Below are 17,327 nucleotides of genomic sequence, written 5' to 3' on the forward strand. Positions count from 1 at the left end.
TGAGCCTCTGTCTGAGAAACAAGGAAACGAAAACAGAGTAGGGACAGGAGCCAGATTCTTAGAGTCCAGCAGGGATCTCACAGCACACAGGAGAAAATAATAAGTCACGTGAGAAAGACATCCGGCTCACACTAGGCACACAGATTGAAAACAGACAGGTTTGGTTGCACTGAAGATCAAACCCTAGATCCGGCCAGGCAGGTCATGAGCTGCACTCCCAGCTCCAGCAGCAGACATCGCTGAAGAGAGAGCCAGGAGCTGGAGACCCAGGGGAAGGTGACTGTTTTTTTTTGGGGGGGTGGGGTTTGAGACAGGATTTCTCTGTAGCTTTGGAGCCTGTCCTGGAACTAGCTCTTGTAGACCAGGCTGGTCTCGAACTCCCAGAGATCCACCTGCCTCTGCCTCCCGAGTGCTGGGATTAAAGGCGTGCGCCACCACCGCCTGTCACGGAAGGTGACCGTTAAGAGGAAAGTGAGAAGGGCATGGGAGGTATCCCGACAAAGACCCAGCCAGAGATGCAGGAGGAGAGAAGAAATGTCGAAGCAGCAAGAGCAGTGTATTGAACAAGTGGGACACTCCAGGACCAACTGAGTCACAAGCCCAACAAACCCTGGCTGGGAAGAAAGGGAGACTTGCGCCAGAAAGAGTGGCTCACAGTGACAAAGAGAGACCCCTTATACACACAGGTACATTGTGTGCCTGTGTGTTTCTGTGCATCTGTGTGCATATGTGCCTGTGTGTGTCTGTGTGTGCATGTCTGTGTGTGAATGTGACCTTATATGTGTGTCTGTATCTCTGTGTATGTCTATGTGTGTTTGTATGCATGTGCATTTGTCTGTATGTGTGTGTCTGTGTGACTGAGTGTGTCTGTGTGACTGTGTGCGTGTGTGTCTGTATGCGTATACCCGTGTGTGAGTGTGCACTTATATGTGTCTCTGTATCTCTGTGTATGTCTATGTGTGCTTGGATGCATGTGCATTTGTCTGTGTGTGTGTGTCTGTGTGACTGTGTATGTGTGGTATGAGTGTGTGTGTGTGTGTGTATGTTACTGGGGATCTAACCCAGTGTTCTGTGCAGGGTAGGTAAGTGCTCTGCCACTGAGCTACATAATCCATCCTGGTTTTTACTTGTTCATTGATTTTGTTACTGTTTGTTCTAAGATGGGGTATGTGTAGACCAGGCTGTACTGGAACTCACTCTGTGACCAGGCTGGCCTCTAACTCAGAGAGGCCTGTCTCTGCCTCTCAGGTGTTGGGATATGGTGTGGGAAGTTCTTTTGTATATGTATTGCTTTCATTGGTTAATAAAGAAGCTGCTTTCAGCCAATGGCTTAACAGAATATAGCCATGCTGGAAGATTTTATATATATATATGGAGAGAGAGAGGAGAGAGAGTAGGCAGAATCAGGAGATGCTATGTAGCCCCATGGGAGACAGATGCTGGGGACGGAACTTTACCCAGTAAGCCACAGTGATGTGATGATACACAGATTAATAGAAATGGGTTAGTTTAGGATATAAGAGCTAGCTAGCAATATGTTTAAGCCATTGGCCAAACAATATTGCAAATACTGTTTGTATTTTTTCTATAGTTTCTGTGTGATTATTTTTGGGATGAGCAGCCTAGAATGGATGAGCAGCCTCCCCCAACAGGGATAAAAGTTGTATGCCACTGTGCCTGGTCTACTGTGCTTTGATGATGAGGATGATTTGATGTGATCTCTTGGTGTGGAATCTGCAGAATTTACTGGCTGAGGTATGACCCTAGCCCCTAAAAGAGAATATTTGGAAAGAGGGAAAACCCCTCTTTAAATGCATGACTGTTAGACAGGCTTCCTGACAATAAGGATAGACTTGGAAGGAGTGGGGCGGAGTCTTCGAAGGGCAGGTACTCCTCTCCTTGGGATGGGGTTACAGAGGATAAACTCAGTTGCAGTTGAAATACAGTAAAAGTTAAAAACTGTGTGGCCCGAACCTAACCTATGAGCATCCAGCTGATGACAGAGTATGCCAGAGAGCCAGAGGGTCCCTCGAGATTGAGTGGCCAGGGGAGCTGTAGCCACTGCCCCACCCTGCGGGGAGAAATCATACTGCATACACTAGTGCAGGGAAAGATCTGAATGCCAACTTAAAGTCTGCTTCCGACAGAATACATTCTTCACCACTGTGAAGTTGAAAACCATAAACTGAACCATCACACACCAGGGACCATCTGTTGTGTGGATAAGGCTCTTGTACACGGTAAAGATCTGTCACTCATATTGGTTTAATAAAATGCCGATTGGCCAGTAGTCAGGCAGGAAGTATAGGTGGAGCAACCAGACTAGGAGAATTCTGGGAAGAGGAAAGGCAGAGGTACAGTTGCCAGTCAGACATAGAGGATGCAGGATGAGAATGCCTCATTGCGAAAAGGTACCAAGCCATATGACTAAATATAGATAAGAATTATGGGTTACTTTAAGTTGTAAGAGCTAGTTAGTAATAAGCCCGAGCTAATAGGACAAACAGTTTATAATTAGTATAAGTCTCTGTGTGTTTCTTTGGGACAGAACGGCTACAGGACCAGGTGGGACAAAACCTTCTGCCTACTAATGGTGCCCATACGTTTGGCAAGAATTTTCACATAAAAACTGAGAAAGCTTTTTAAAAAAGGATTCTAGATAGACAAGAACAGAGTTAAGTGTTAATTATAGGTAACCATCTTTTCTCCAACAGGCTCTGTTTGCTGGTGGCAAGCATAGGTGCAGCTCCTTTAGGAGAGACTTTCTGACTAAGCATTAGCAGCAAAAACCTCACAGCTCTTTCAAGAGGCTCTGCCATCAAACATTTAAGTGGTCTTTATGAGCAGTCGGCATCAGGCTTCTTGGTGATGGCATGGACCTAGAAACTCCACAGAGTCATGACAATAAATCTGGATCCTGCAGTACATCTGCCATGAAACTAGACTCTCAAAAAGCTAAGGAATGGGATGGAACCAGCCACCAAAGTCACAGCTTTAATCCTATCCATATCACTTAGCAGAGTAAAGACTTATGTAGTCAGAAAAAGATAGAGAGATACAGTAAAGACAGATTCAGACAAAATAAAACTCTCTAAACGGGTTTATAGTACTTTAAAAATTATATGTAGATTTGGGAGAGAAAAAAGATAGAGAAAGTCCTTTAAAAAAAAAAAAGAAATAGGGTAGTTGGGTGTTGTGGACCATGCCTAGCACTTGGGAGGCAGAGGCAGTCAGATCTCTGTGAGTTTGAGGCCAGACTAGTCTACAGAGTGAGTTCCAAGACAGTCAAAGATACACATAGAAACTTTGTCTGAAAAAAAAAATCAAAAATTAAAAATAAAAATAAAAGATATAGAGTAAAAAAAAGCCACATAATGATGAAAATACACAGAGAATCTAGATACTGTATGTTATTGTGTTGTCTTTGAATTGTTTGACTGCCAAGGAAGGAACAACAGCTGCTAAAAGACATTTGATTATTAGTGCTGCTGAATCAATCCAATCTATATATTTTAAAAATACCTTGAGTTCAAAATTAAAGTTAAAAGACATGTTACTTTGAAGAAGAGGTTCTGCTTTTATTTCCACAGGAAATAAGAGGCTGTGGATTCATTCTGAGTTTTAAAAAATCAGGTTTGATCAGGGAAGACCCCCTGAGAAATCTCCAATGGGAACAGATGATCCAGACGACCCAATGTTTCAAGCACCTCTGTTGCAGTTTCCTCTGAGTTTTATATCAAGAAGAACAGCCTTGACACTGCTAGCTGAGATGACCCAGCCTTACAGAATACTCCAGTCAGGTCCTAATCATAATCCTAAATTTTCTTTAGGTCCCATGAGATTGTCAGTGCCCCAAAATTAGTAGGAATTATCCTAGAAAACTATGCCCACACTCCCTAAAATGGATTATGAATGTTTGTCTTTGTTTAATGTGTTGGTTACAAATTGTTATGGACAATGGTTAGGAAAAATGCTAAACAAAGGTGATTAGATTCAGGGTCTTGTTTTGAAAAGAACAAAAAGAGGAACTGACGTGGGATAATGCTCTTGTACCCTGTAAAGATTTGTCAATCATATTGGTTTTATAAAATGCTGATTGGCTAGTAGTCAGGCAGGAAGTTTAGGTGGGGTAACCAGACTAAGAGAATTCTGGGAAGAGGAAAGGCAAGAGATGCGGTCACCAGCCAGAACCAGAGGAAGCAAGATGAGAATGCCTTAGTGAGAAAATACCAAGCCACATGGCTAAACCTAGACAAGAATTGTGACTTAATTTAAGTTGTAAGAGCTAGATAATAATAGGCTTGAGCTAATAGGTCAAACAGTTTATAATTAATATAAGCCTCCATGTGTTTCTTAGGGACAGAAACTTCCACGTATAATCTGTGCAAACATGGCAGCCATGTGGCCCTGCACTCAGTAAAGGGATAGATGTCAGGATGAGGGAAGGAACATTACTCAGGATGAACATGCATGAGGGCATCTTCCTAAGAGATTCTTCAGCAGCTGAGGAGATGGCTCAGTCAGTAAAGGACTTGTCTGGCAAGTATGAGAACCCATGTTCAGACCTCTAACACCCATGTAGAAAGCCAGGCATGGGGACACATGCTTGCTCTTACAGAGCTGAGGAGGGGGAGCCAGGAGGATCCCTGAGGCTTGCTGGCCAGCTAGGCCTGCAGAATTGATGAATGACAGCTCAGGGAGAGACACTTAACAAAAAGGAAGGCCCCTGAAGACCTGCTCCTGAGGGTCTGCTCCTGAGGGTATCCCTGGTGTTTGCACATGCCATCACACACATGCCAAGGTCCACAGACCTGATTCCAAAACCACAAAGAAGGAACGTCACAGAATAGGCAGGGTCCCAGCCCCGCAGCCTGTGACATTGGATAGGATGAAGAAGCATATGGAAGTCACTGTGGCATGTACTCCAACAAAACACAGTTGTAAACTGAGGAAGAAAAGAGCCATAGGAGAGAAGGTACTGGGGCCCTTTGGGGCCCACCCGCCTCTGTTTCCACACTAGAGATGTGTGTCCATCCAGAGAAACAGGTGGGACTCATGGCTCAGTACTTCACTTTCTCCCACACTGTGACCCCCCTGCCATTGCCCACACTGCCCATTCCAATGCTAGGCTCTGCCACACAGTTGGCTTCAGCCAGCGATGGCAGTGCTGTGAGTGAGCCAGACAGAGCAGAGGCTTGAAATATACATGGGCATGACGGGTCTCTCTGCTTAGCATCTGCCTTTGCCATGAGTACTAGCCTACGTTTGTCTAGGTTAGCCCAGGTTAGCCTGCCAGAAGATAAAACACAGACCAACCCCTGACTGCCAATGTCATAATGAGCCTAGCTTGGGGCAGAGCTTCCCAGCTGGCCCACAGACTCGGAGGCAAATGTAGGGCCCAGTAGGGCCCAGTGCTGGTTGGCAAAAGTGGCTGGCCTTGGGTAACTGGTTACACAGCATGGATGTGAAGCTGATGACATCGTGGAGAAAGTGGATTTGTTTCTGAACTTTGCTTTAGGCTGTTCAGCCAAAGTCTGTGAAAGCAGAGGTTAGCCTTAGCTACCAGAGGTCAAGGTCACCTCTGAGGAGGCTCCAGGATGCAGCTGGGGAGCTGAGGCTATGGCAGGGGACTTGTGCCATAGCCAGGAGAAGGGACGGAGTCAGGTTTCCTGGCTCCTAGCTCAGCAGGCCTTCCTGCTGCAACGATGACTCCCTGTGATGGGAAAAAACAAACGGCAACCAGTCTCACCCTCGTAGGGGCAAGACCCAGTGACTTACAGAGTAGGTGATGCCACTGGAAGACACAGGCGATGCCTCGTTGTTGGCCGAGGAGGTCACAGCCAGAGAAGCCAGAGCAGGGAAGAGGCTCTCCATCTCCGGCTCCTCAGAGAGGTTGTCCTCACTGTCAGCCCGGCCGTGCTTGTCCGTCTCGCCCGGCCAGCCCTCTATCATGGCACCATCCTTCTCAGGCAGGGCCACGTCCAGGCTGCCAGGGATGGACATGAACTCCTCCATGCTCTCATTGGCAAGGAGGTCACTCTCAAGACTATCTTGCACCGCCAGCTCCTCCCGGGGGGCTTCGTCCCGGGAAGTGGTGGCTTCGCTGCTCTGTCCGTCTTCTACGCTGCTATCTCCAGGTCGAAACACTGCGGGGAGGCTGCGCTGGGCGTCCAAGACACTGTCTTCGGTGCTAAGGCTGGGCTCGGAGTGCTCGGAGAGGCCGGACGAGAAGTTGTGGGAAGAAGGGTGCCCAGAGTCTGGGGAGCAAGTGCCATTTGCCGGGTTCCCGTTGGGGACTTTGGGCTGTTTCTCTTCTGACCTGCCTTCTACCTCTGTCTGTTCCACTTCATCCACAGACTCAAATACCTGAGGAACGGGACACACAGATAGGCAGGTCAGGGTGTGCAGGGCAACTCAGTTTAAAGTAGCAACTTAATATCCAACAACAGGGGTGTTTCGGGATGGATTTACATGTAGTGGAAAAGCATGCAGTCAGTACAAAGGCAGTGTGCTCTTCTTAATGAAAGTCAACAACCCAAGTGCTGAGATTATGTTGGCAATTCAGGAGGTCAACAGGGACATGCAGTTTGGGGAGAAGGTTGCTTTTCACCATACAGACATCTAATATTGGGTTTATTTGTGGTTCTCTGTGTCCCTCAGCTGTAACCCTCAAGATCACAGAAAACATCAGGTTCCAAAGCCTCACACTGATCGTCTGTGTGGCCACCATCAACCTCAGTTCACTGGGTCTATTTCCGCATTTTTGTGTGCAGTGCTGGGACCTCTTATAGACTAGGTCAACATGCACACACACACACACACACATACACACAACATACACACATACACACACACATACCCATAAGGTGACATTCTGTGCATGTTTTTATACTTTTCACTAAAAACAGCTATTTTATTTTTTATTTATGTGTCTATGTGTATATGCCCACATGAGTGCAGGTGCCCTTGGAATCCAGAAGAGGGCACCAGATTTCCTGAGGTTACACTTGGGTTATGAGGCACCTCATACAGGTGTGGGGAATTGAACTTGGGTTCTCGGCAAGAGCAGTTCATGCTCTTAACCACTGAGACATCGCTCCAGACTGCTTTGTGCTTTTCTTTCTGTTTAATGAGGCTCCAGATGGAGTAAGCTTTACTAGTGATGCCAAAAGCTGTTGAACAATACATCTGCTGGCGTTTATGTGGGATCTTAAGAACCACCAACTCTTGCTCTACATTAGGTATGTGTGTGTGTTAAGGCATCCAGAAGGTTCTGGAAGGCCACACAGGAGACATGATGATTGTAGTGGTGATTGTAGCACTGCTCCAAGGGAGGACAGAGGTGCAGGCATGAGGTGTGACGTCTTACAGGAGAGTAGGCTTGTGTTCAGCCTCCGAATTCACAGAGGCTGGGTCCGAGATTCAACCAATGTTGAGCAAAAATACCCCGCAAGCCACTGCACCTGCACAGACCGGGCTCAGGCACCTGTCCTTCCTTCCTAATGACACAGCCCGGTGGCTATTTCCGTGTCGTTTTACCCTGCACTGCTCTATGGTGACCTGAAGGATGCACTGGCCTGTGTACACACTTGTCATTTTACACAAACAACTAGGATCCTGGCATGCTGATGTCTGCGAAGGCTGCATCCCATCACTGTGGATTCAAGGAGGCTGCAGGCACTTGTGTGACTTAGAGAGCACACTCCAATACAGTCATAAAAAGCTCAAGATAGACCCAGTGGTGGTGGTGTACTCGGGAGGCAGAGGCAGGCAGATCTCTGTGAGTTCGAGGCCAACCTGGTCTACAGAGTGATTTCCAGGTCAGGCTCCAAAGCTACAGGGAAACCCTGTGTGTGGGGGGAGCCCAACACACAACACATCAAGCAGTGAGTGGCTGGTAAACGACGAACATCCAACCCCTACAATCCCAGGAGGAAGGGCAGGGCTGGTGTGGATGGGGGGGGCATGAAGGGCAGGGCCTCTGAAAGTCACCTGTGTGCTGCTGCTGGAATCGCTCTGCAGTCGGAGGTTCTGGCGGCCTGAGCTGCAGCTCTGGGAGGACTGAGGCGGATAGGAACCAGAGACACAAAGATGGAAGGTCACACTAGGGGCTCCATTCCTTCTGGCTAGCACAAGCTCCCTCCCAGAGCCTCTGCTCCTGCTGCTCCCTGGAGCCTCCTTGGAGATGACCTTGGCCTCTGGGTCCCACCTTCCAGCCTCCACATTAGAGCACCCCACCTTTAGCAAACTTGAGAGCTTCTGGCTAGGATTCATGTCCTTCCAGAGTAACAAGTGGGGCTCACGGTTCAGTTTTTCTGTCCTACCCTCCCCACTCCGACCCTAGGCTCTGCCATGCAGTCAGCTTCAGTCCGTCCACTCTGGGCTGTTCAGCTGAGGACTGTGTAAGAGCAGAGATCTGTCTTAGCTACCAGAACATTCTTGAAAGTCCTTGTACATAGTAGGTGTTCAGAACACATTAGCTGAACATATGGAGGGCAGACGCTACACTGGAATCTGATACTGTCTTCTTAGGGTTGTACCCACACCTCCACCATTCCTACTGTATGTATGCAAGAACTGAGCCCAAAGGTAAGGAACTGGTAAGAGACTCCTTGTGGGCTTTGAACCTATATCTGATTCTGGAGTTTCCCCAATCCCTCCCGCACAAAAGCTAATGGCAAGGCTGCCCCAAGGCTCTGTCCCTCTCACGCTGGCAGTCTCTCAGACCAGCTGTCCTTACCTCGTTACTGATGGTAGAGTCCCGGTGCAGCATCCGGTGAAGATGGCTGTCCAGGCTAGCCCCTGAAGAGCACTTGGCCAGGGCAGCAGCGTGGGACTCCCGCTCCCTCTGTCTCACGATAGCCTCACAGCCCAGCCACTCCGACATGGTTTGTGCATAGCAGGCATGGATCTGTTCATCCACCTGTCGGCACATGTGCAAGTCACGTGAGGTGCTGAGCTCCCTGGACTCTGACCTGTCCACATGTGTGCAGTCAGCACCCAACAGATGCGAGCTTCAGCCGCACTCTCCTTCTGGCGCTCCTCCTTTCCCTATTTCTCCTCTTACACAATCTTACACACTGCATGATTTCTCTATTTCCTCATTCGTTTATTAATTACTTAATACATTTACTCATTACTTTTTTTTTTTTTTTTTGGTTTTTTTCGAGACAGGGTTTCTCTGTGGTTTTGGAGCCTGTCCTGGAACTAGCTCTTGTAGACCAGGCTGGTCTCGAACTCACAGAGATCCGCCTGCCTCTGCCTCCCGAGTGCTGGGATTAAAGGCGTGCGCCACCACTGCCCGGCCTCATTACTTTTTTTTAATAAGTACCCACTGTGTACTTATTACCAAGTCAGGCATATAGATTACAAGATGAGCAAGATTCTGCCATCCATCCACCCACCCATCCACGTACTCATCCACCCACCCATCCATGCGTCCACCTCCTCCACTCTCTCCTGTCCATCCACCCACCCATCCATCAGGTTAGGACCACTCATAGACAATAACAGATGGCACAGTCACTGCTGGAGTTTCTCATTTTCAAGACTGAATATGCCTCCATCACACGACCCAGTAATTTTACCACCAGGCAATTCTCCAACACACAGAGCCCGTACTGGAAGTCAGTTGTGAACAGAGATTCATGGCCGTGCCTAGCTACTGATCAACTGCTTCAGAGTGAAGCCGTGGCATCTGCACATAGCGATGCTCAGCCACGGAAGGAAGAGCATCACGGTTCTGCTGGAGGTCACCATGTGGGAAACTGAGTAAAGGTCACGTGGGTCCCTGTAGTGCTTCCTACAATTGTGCAGGAGTCTGTAAGACCTCAAGATAGGAGGTCGATTTATTTGAAAGTTCCCTTGTATCATGTTTCTACCACACAGCTCTTTCCTGATGTTCCTGCCTCTCCCCTGTCACCAGCAACACTGCAACAGGCAAGCAGGGCTCCAGAGTACCCAGTTCCACACGGCTCATACACACAATGCCCATCTGCCCAGTACCCAGGGGTACAGTGTCCAACTGTGTGGTACCCAGCTCCACAGTACCAGGTGCACACTGCCCATGCACACAATGCCCATCTGCCCAGTACCCAGATACACAGTGCCCATGCACACAATACCCATCTGCTCAGTACCCAGATACAGTGCCCATGTACACAATGCCCATTTGCCCAGTACCCAGGTGCACAGTGTCCAACTGTGGTACCCAACTCCACAGTACCCAGGTGTACACTGCCCATGTACATAATACCCGTCTACCCAGTGCCCAACTGCGCAGTACCCAGCTCCATGGTACCCAGGTGCACACTGCCCATGCACACAATGCCCATCTGCCCAGTACCCAGGTGCACAGTGCCCAACTTCACGGTACCCAGCTTCACAGTACCCAGGTGCACACTGCCCATGAACACAGGGTCCATCTGCCCAGTACCCAGGTGCACAGTGCCCAGCTGCAGAGTACCTGGCCAGGTTCCGTGTGCAGCTGTACAGTGCCTATGTGCACAGTGCCCAGGCACACAGTGCCCAAGTCCACAGCACCCAACTCTGCAGCACCTAACTCCATAGCACCCAGCCCTATAGTACCCAGCCCTGTAGCACCCTGCTCCTTTCATTGCCCTCACAGGTGACCAACCTCCTTCCTCTCCATCTCCGTCATCCCGAACTGGTAGTGGCCCAGGAGGAAGGGCCAAACTGCCCTGTGGATCTCGGGCTGGACACCCCGGTAGTAGATTAGCCGCAGCAGCTCTGGCTCCGGGTAAGTCTGTTTGGGAGAGGCAAAAGGTCTGGTCAATGGAGAAGCCAGTGTGGCCTGCAGCCCTGCAGTCTTGTTTCTGTGGTGAGACCCTGGTGTGAATGAGCATCCTTCCAAATGCCTGTGTTAGTGATGTGGTCCCTAGCTAGGCACTATTGGAAGCTGGTGGGGCCTTGAAGAGCTGGAATCCCATGTCGGTCTTAGGTCACAGTGGAGGAATGGTGGCTCAGCCCCACCCATAGTAAGCCTCTCTGTTTTGCTCCTGCCATGCTGTCCTGTGCTGCCTAGACCCACAGAGCAACAGGGCCCATCAGATTTAAATCTCTACAACTGTGAGCCAAGATAAACCGTTTTTTCTCTCTAAGCTGTTCAGTCTGGAAACTGGTTACAGTAACAGAGAGATGACATAATACAGGAGCCTGCAATTAACCTTAGCACAAGAGGAACTAAACCAGACAACACAAACCATCTACCAGTGGGGGCGTCCGAGGTCAGGGGAGACACACACTGTTGTGTGGGGAAAGGCCGAAGTGTGAGGAGCAGTGGCAAAAGATAAAGATGTGGCTGTGTCTAGGGTGAGCCTGTTTTTATGAGATGACACAAAAGGTGGGCACTGTGTGACCCCAGCATTCAGAGCAGGTCAAGTCAGAAGGTCAAGGTCGTCTTTAGTTACATAGAGTTTAAGGCCAACCAACATGAGACCTCGTCTAAAATCAATCAGATAAAGAACCCAAAAGCCAGGAGGGAGAGAAGGGGGCAGGGGGAGGAGGCAAGTGCCCAAGGCAGTACCTAATGAACTAGTCTTTCCATTTGATCCATACTCAATCTCATCTTGAGTTAGCTTGAAGAAAATTAAAGTGAAATAAAGCAAACTGAACATTTCCAGCTGCCTCCTCTCACACCATCAACCCCCTGCACAGAAAGGGCTTCGGAGGCTTCCTGTGGTGCAGGCTGGGCTTTGTTACTTCAAGAAAAGTCACTGGTGCAAGCTTTGCTGCTACAGTGTATCCTTAGGCTGCCAAGAGAACTCTGACCACCCAAGTAGATAACGCCTGCATAGTTAGCAATCAGAAAATGGGTTGTGGCAAGAACGCAAAGTCTTCATCAGAAATGACTTCCTTTCTTTCAGGGTTGTGGGGAGAATCCCTGGAGAGCCATCTGTATCTCAGCTTTTTTATTCCCTTATTTTTTATTTTATGTACAACAGTGTTTTGACTGAATAACACAAGTGCACAGTGTGCATGCAATGCCTGCAGAGGCCAGAAGAGGGCCTGGGATCCCCCGAGCTGGAGTCATAGATGGTTGTGAGCTGCCACGTGGGTGCTGGGAATCGAACCCAAGACCTCTGGAAGAGCACCCAGTGCTTTCAACGGCTGAGCCATCTCTCTAGCCCCCTCACTTTTCTGTTTTCTTGGTTATTTGAAATAGGGTTTCTCTGTAGCCTTGGAGTCTATCCTGGAGCTCGCTCTGTAGACCAGACTGGCCTCGAACTCACAGAGATCCACCTGCCTCTGCCTCCTGAGTGCTGGGATTAAAGGCATGCCCCACCACGACCTGGCTACTTTATAAGAGTTATAAAATCACTTATCTCCAGGCTTATCATTTCCTTTTGAGGAAATTTCAGTAGTTGTGTCTCTAGGAGTTTGCGAGTTGTGTTGTTAGTTTGTTGGTACATACATTTTCATAGTATTTGCGTGTTATCTCCCATTCCTTTGCCTGTAGAGTCTATAGTGATATCTCCTCTTTGATTTCTGACTGTGGTCATCTATGTGCCCTACACACCCCCTTGTGGTTCTGATTAAGAAAGTGCTTCCCAGCTTCACTGGTCTTTCCTGAGGGGCAGTTTTATTGCTATTTATCATCTCTATTCTCCTCTCTCTGATCTGATTCATCCTTCCTCCTGTCTTCTGTTTGCTTCAGGTTCAGTTTGCTGCCCCCCTCAAACACTAAGATAGAAGGTTAAGTCATTGACTTTTACATCTTTCTTCATTTTACTTTATAGGTTAAAAAAAAACAACCTGGACCTTTGTATGTATGTATTTTAAGCGTATGTGTGAGTACCTGCATGAGGCTATGTGCACTATACTCCAGTGCCCTGAGGGAACTGGAGTCACAGGCCACTGTGAGCTGCCTGCTGTGAGTGCTGGGAACCAAACTCAGGTCTCCTCCAACAAAACCAGTGCTCTTAACCACTGAGCCATCTCTCCAGCCCCTAGACCTCTGTAATACTATGCTATGCTAAATTTTAACACTTATCGTTTTATTTATGGTCTTGGTTTCCATTGCTTGCAAATGCCATAACTGCAATTGTTACGATGAGAAGAGATGACAATGAAAACAGAAAATCCAGTTCCTGGGCTCCTGGATCCACTAGACTCCATTTCCCAGCCTCCTATGTAACTCGGTGGGGTCATAGGACAGTTTCTGGCCAATGGGTGTGAGAGAAAGTAATGGAAGCTATTTGCAGGACTGGGCAGGGGGGCAAGGGAAGTTGGTGGGTTCCCACAGGCTTCCCAAGAGACACTGAGTGCCAGGGAATGGCAGGTTCACGAGTCTCCCAGGTAAAAAGAGATGTGCACCCATTGACAGGGCTCCCAGGGCTGTTCAGTGAGAAATAAGCCCAGTGTTACCTGGCAACAAGAAAGCAGGTACTGTTTGTCCCTGAGACTCAATGTACCCAGCACAGGAAGGTGGTTAAACCTTGAGAAAGGGTCAGGCAGTAGGAAGGGAGGAGGAAGTACTGGAGACTCTCTGGCTCATCTATTGTTTCATCCAATTTGACCTTAAACTGGTGTCTCCCAAATTGGATCACAGAAGCACTCCAGGGACTTCAGAAACACAGGCGTGGGCTCCTCTCCCGGAGATGCAGGCTCTGCCAAGCTGGAGCTGAGTCTAGAAGCCTGTCAGTTCTGCAGCTCCGCAGGAACCAGGAGGCTCACACTATAGCCGTGGGAGGTTGCGAGAGTACTCTGGCTTATCTGCTTCATGTTTTAATACACAGCAATCTACTTCTAGGAACCCATTCTCAAAATCAAAATGCCAGCCGTACAGACAGGCATGTGCCAAGCGCTGCTGCCGCTGCTCCTGTACCACTGGACATGAGTCTTTAAAACAAGTGGGAAGAAAGCCAGGCATGGTGCAGGTCTGCAAATCCAACCCCAACACTATGGAGACTGATGTGGGGGGGGGGTGAATCCAAGGCCAGCCTGGGCTATCTAGTGAGATTCCCACCCCACCCCCCAACCCAGGCAACAACAAATGAAAAGAAAAAGGGAGGGATGGGGGGGGGAGAGAGAGAGAGAGAGAGAGAGAGAGAGAGAGAGAGAGAGAGAGAGAGTATTCCTGTGAGGAACCATCCACAAACACAAAGTGCTGAGTTCTGGCTCACTATTTCTTTGAGATCTGGAAGGTGGGTCTGAAAGCAGAGCTGCTTACTGAACTGCAAACAGAACGCTAACAAGGTATAGAAGACGGCGCCCAACTAGAGGCCAAGAGATGGCTCAGCGGGTAGAGACACTTGCTACCACAGCAACCTGGTTTCAACATGGTAGGAGGAGAAAGCTAACATCTGCAAGCTGTTGTCTGCCGACCTCCACGTGCACACGGTGGCATCTGCATGCCCCCCACATACAAAATAAAATAAATACTTAAAATATTTTTAAAAATATAGAATAAGGTTAGGTATAAATATTAAGCTATGGCTAGCTAAATATCGCAATATTATATATACATTTCTATAACTCTATAGCTATAGATGAGAGATCAAAGATAGGATGATAGATAACTTTAGAAAGTCTATGTATATATAATAAACACAGAAATATATAAGAGCTGTATAATATGCAGTTAGGCATAAATGTATCTTTATATTAAAGATATTAAAAATATTAAAAAATCCTGATGAACTATATTACTGTATATGACTTACATGTCTTTTTTGTTTATTTGAGACAGGTCTTACTATGAAGCCCTGGCTGTGCTGGAGCTTGCTTTGTAGACCAGATTGCACTTGAACTCACAGAGATCCACCTGCCTCTGCCTCTCGAGTGCTGGGATTAAAGGTGTGTGGCACCATGCCTGGCTTTGACTTGTATGTTGTAAAGTGTTCTGTGGGTCAGTTCTGTGCGTACATACACATCTGTGGGTCAGCTCTGTGCGTGCACATACATCTGTGGGTCAGCTCTATGCGTGCATACACATCTGTGGGTCAGCTCTGTGCGTGCATACACATCTGTGGGTCAGCTCTGTGCGTGCACACACATCTGTGGGTCAGATCCAGGATCTCTATGTAGTGCTGTGGCTAGCTCTGATTGCCAACTTGACAGAGAATAGTATCACCTGGGAGATGAGCCCCTCTGGGCTCTGGTCAAGCCTCTGGGGAATTAGCTTGATTATGTTAACCAGTGTGGGAAGACCTATCTTCATTCCCTAGCCTGGGGACTCCAACTGTGCAAACAGAGCTGCCTGCAGTCACCCTTCTGTTTCTTGCCAGTGGATGAGACAGGAACAGCTGCCTCCTGATCCTGTAGCCTCGACCTCCCCACAAAAGTGGAACAGATGTGGAACTGTAGTGAAGATCAATCCTTACACCTTTAACTTGCTCGTGTCGGGGTATTTATGATAGCAATGGGAAGGGAAACCCAGACACCGGCTGCATTTCCACACAGCTTTGTAACTGTAGGTACAGAAACAAAGACACGGGCACAGATGGACAGCACTGGAGTAGGTACCCAGGGCAGCCTGACACAGACAGACAGTGTTGGAGCAGGTGCCCAGGGCAGCCAGAGACAGACAGACAGTGTTGGGGCAGGTGCCCAGGGCAGCCTGACACAGACAGACAGTGTTGGAGCAGGTGCCCAGTGCAGCCTGAGACAGACAGACAGTGTTGGAGCAGGTACCCAGGGCAGCCTGAGACAGACAGACAGTGTTGGAGCAGGGGCCCAGGGCAGCCCAAGACAGACAGTGTTGGAGCAGGTGCCCAGGGCAGCCTGAGACAGACAGACAGTGTTGGAGCAGGTGTCCAGTGCAACCTGAGATAGACAGACAGACAGTGTTGGAGCAGGTGTCCAGTGCAGCCTGAGACAGACAGACAGACAGACAGACAGACAGACAGACAGACAGTGTTGGAGCAGGTGCCCAGTGCAGCCTGAGACAGACAGTGTTGGAGCAGGTGTCGAGGTCACCACCCAAGGCCCACATGTGCCCCAAAGCAGCTATGAATTCATTCAACACATAACCATGAACTTACTCAGAACATTATGGTATGAACTCAGGTGAACCCAGAACTCACAAAGTGGCAGAGACTGGCCTCAAACTCACAATCCCCCTGCCTCAGCTTTATGAGGGCTTCAGTGACAGCTGTGCACCATCCTGCCCAGTCCAACTGTTTCCTTTTCTTCTCTTCTAAGTTGAACATCCCAGTCCCTAATACTTGGGTCCTGAAGGGTTTTACACTTCAGATTTTTGTGAATGTTTGAATATTTGTGTGTGTGTGTTTGTGTGTGTGTGTGTGTGTACACATATACTGAGACATCTATAGGGATGGGCCACGTCTAAACACAAAATCCATACGTTTAACATACACCTAGACTCATGGCCTGCGGGTCATTTTATACAGTATTTTTAGTGGGTGGTATGTTTGTGACCTGTCCTGTGAGGTCAGGTGTGGGATTTTCCATTAAGTTTCATGTCAGTGCTCAGAGCTTCCATTTCAGAACATTCTGGATGGGGTTTGGGATTGGTAAGATGTACCTGTGAATGTTTTCTGACCTCCCTTAGTTTCATCTGATGGGGTTCATGTTAGCTGTCCATGTCAGACGGGCACGTCTACCTGGGTCCCTGAGTCTGAGCTGACAAGACGGCCTCGCTCCACTGCCCTCTGGTGCACGAGCCCTGCCCTGCTCACCGTGCTGTCCTGGATGTACTGCTCCCAGATGCTGGCTGTCAACCCTTGCCCAGCATCACAGGGCAGGTCTGGAGACACAATCATGTGATTGACCAGGGCCGACAGGTGGGTCCTCACGGTGGACAGGTGTCTGCAGTAGGCGAGCCCTAGCCCAGGACGGAAGGCAAACATTATCTTCTGCCCAACACGCTTCACCCAGTCTCTCATGCATGCTCCATGTGGCTCACCTGTTACCCACCCCATCTTCAGGGCCCCCCCAACCCAGATAATTCTCACCATCCCCCTTCTAGACAAAGAAAGCAAGTTGAGCATGCTATCACTGGTGGCTTGACTGTTAAACCGTAGGGATGCTTTTGTATCTAGTTGGACACCACCCTTCTCTGCTGAAAGTTAAAGCAATTCACAGATGTGCAGTGGGCAGAGAAGGGACAGGAAGGCAGGGGAACCAAGGACTTCAAGGCTCACTCTGGGCCTGCCTCCCATTCATATAGGAAGAACAAAGGCCAGATGCAAACAGAGTCACTGCTGGGTGGAGAAGGGAGCCTGGGAGATGCCAAGTGCTCTGCCTGCTGTCCAAGATGGTCCTGTCCCCTCAGGATCACCCTGCCTGGGCACCCTCATCCACTCTGCCTGGCACACGAGGCCCTCAGTCAGTGCTTGCTGAAG

General features: G+C 48.7%; 1 protein-coding gene across 1 annotated transcript in view; it reads right to left on the bottom strand.

Moving 5' to 3' along the window:
* LOC130871660 (small G protein signaling modulator 1-like) overlaps window positions 1-17,327 on the bottom strand; it is an 89,297-nt gene that overhangs the window by 16,841 nt on the left and 55,129 nt on the right. Inside the window, exons 19-23 of the mRNA XM_057765206.1 lie at window positions 16,662-16,807; window positions 10,637-10,765; window positions 8,741-8,923; window positions 7,993-8,061; window positions 5,779-6,366 (exon numbers count right to left, since the gene is read on the bottom strand). Of these exons, the coding sequence (XP_057621189.1) occupies window positions 5,779-6,366; window positions 7,993-8,061; window positions 8,741-8,923; window positions 10,637-10,765; window positions 16,662-16,807 (1,115 nt within the window). The remainder of the gene's footprint in view (window positions 1-5,778; window positions 6,367-7,992; window positions 8,062-8,740; window positions 8,924-10,636; window positions 10,766-16,661; window positions 16,808-17,327) is intronic.

The sequence above is a fragment of the Chionomys nivalis genome, chromosome 3, assembly GCF_950005125.1.
Source record: "Chionomys nivalis chromosome 3, mChiNiv1.1, whole genome shotgun sequence".
In the NCBI taxonomy this organism is placed as follows: domain Eukaryota; kingdom Metazoa; phylum Chordata; class Mammalia; order Rodentia; family Cricetidae; genus Chionomys; species Chionomys nivalis.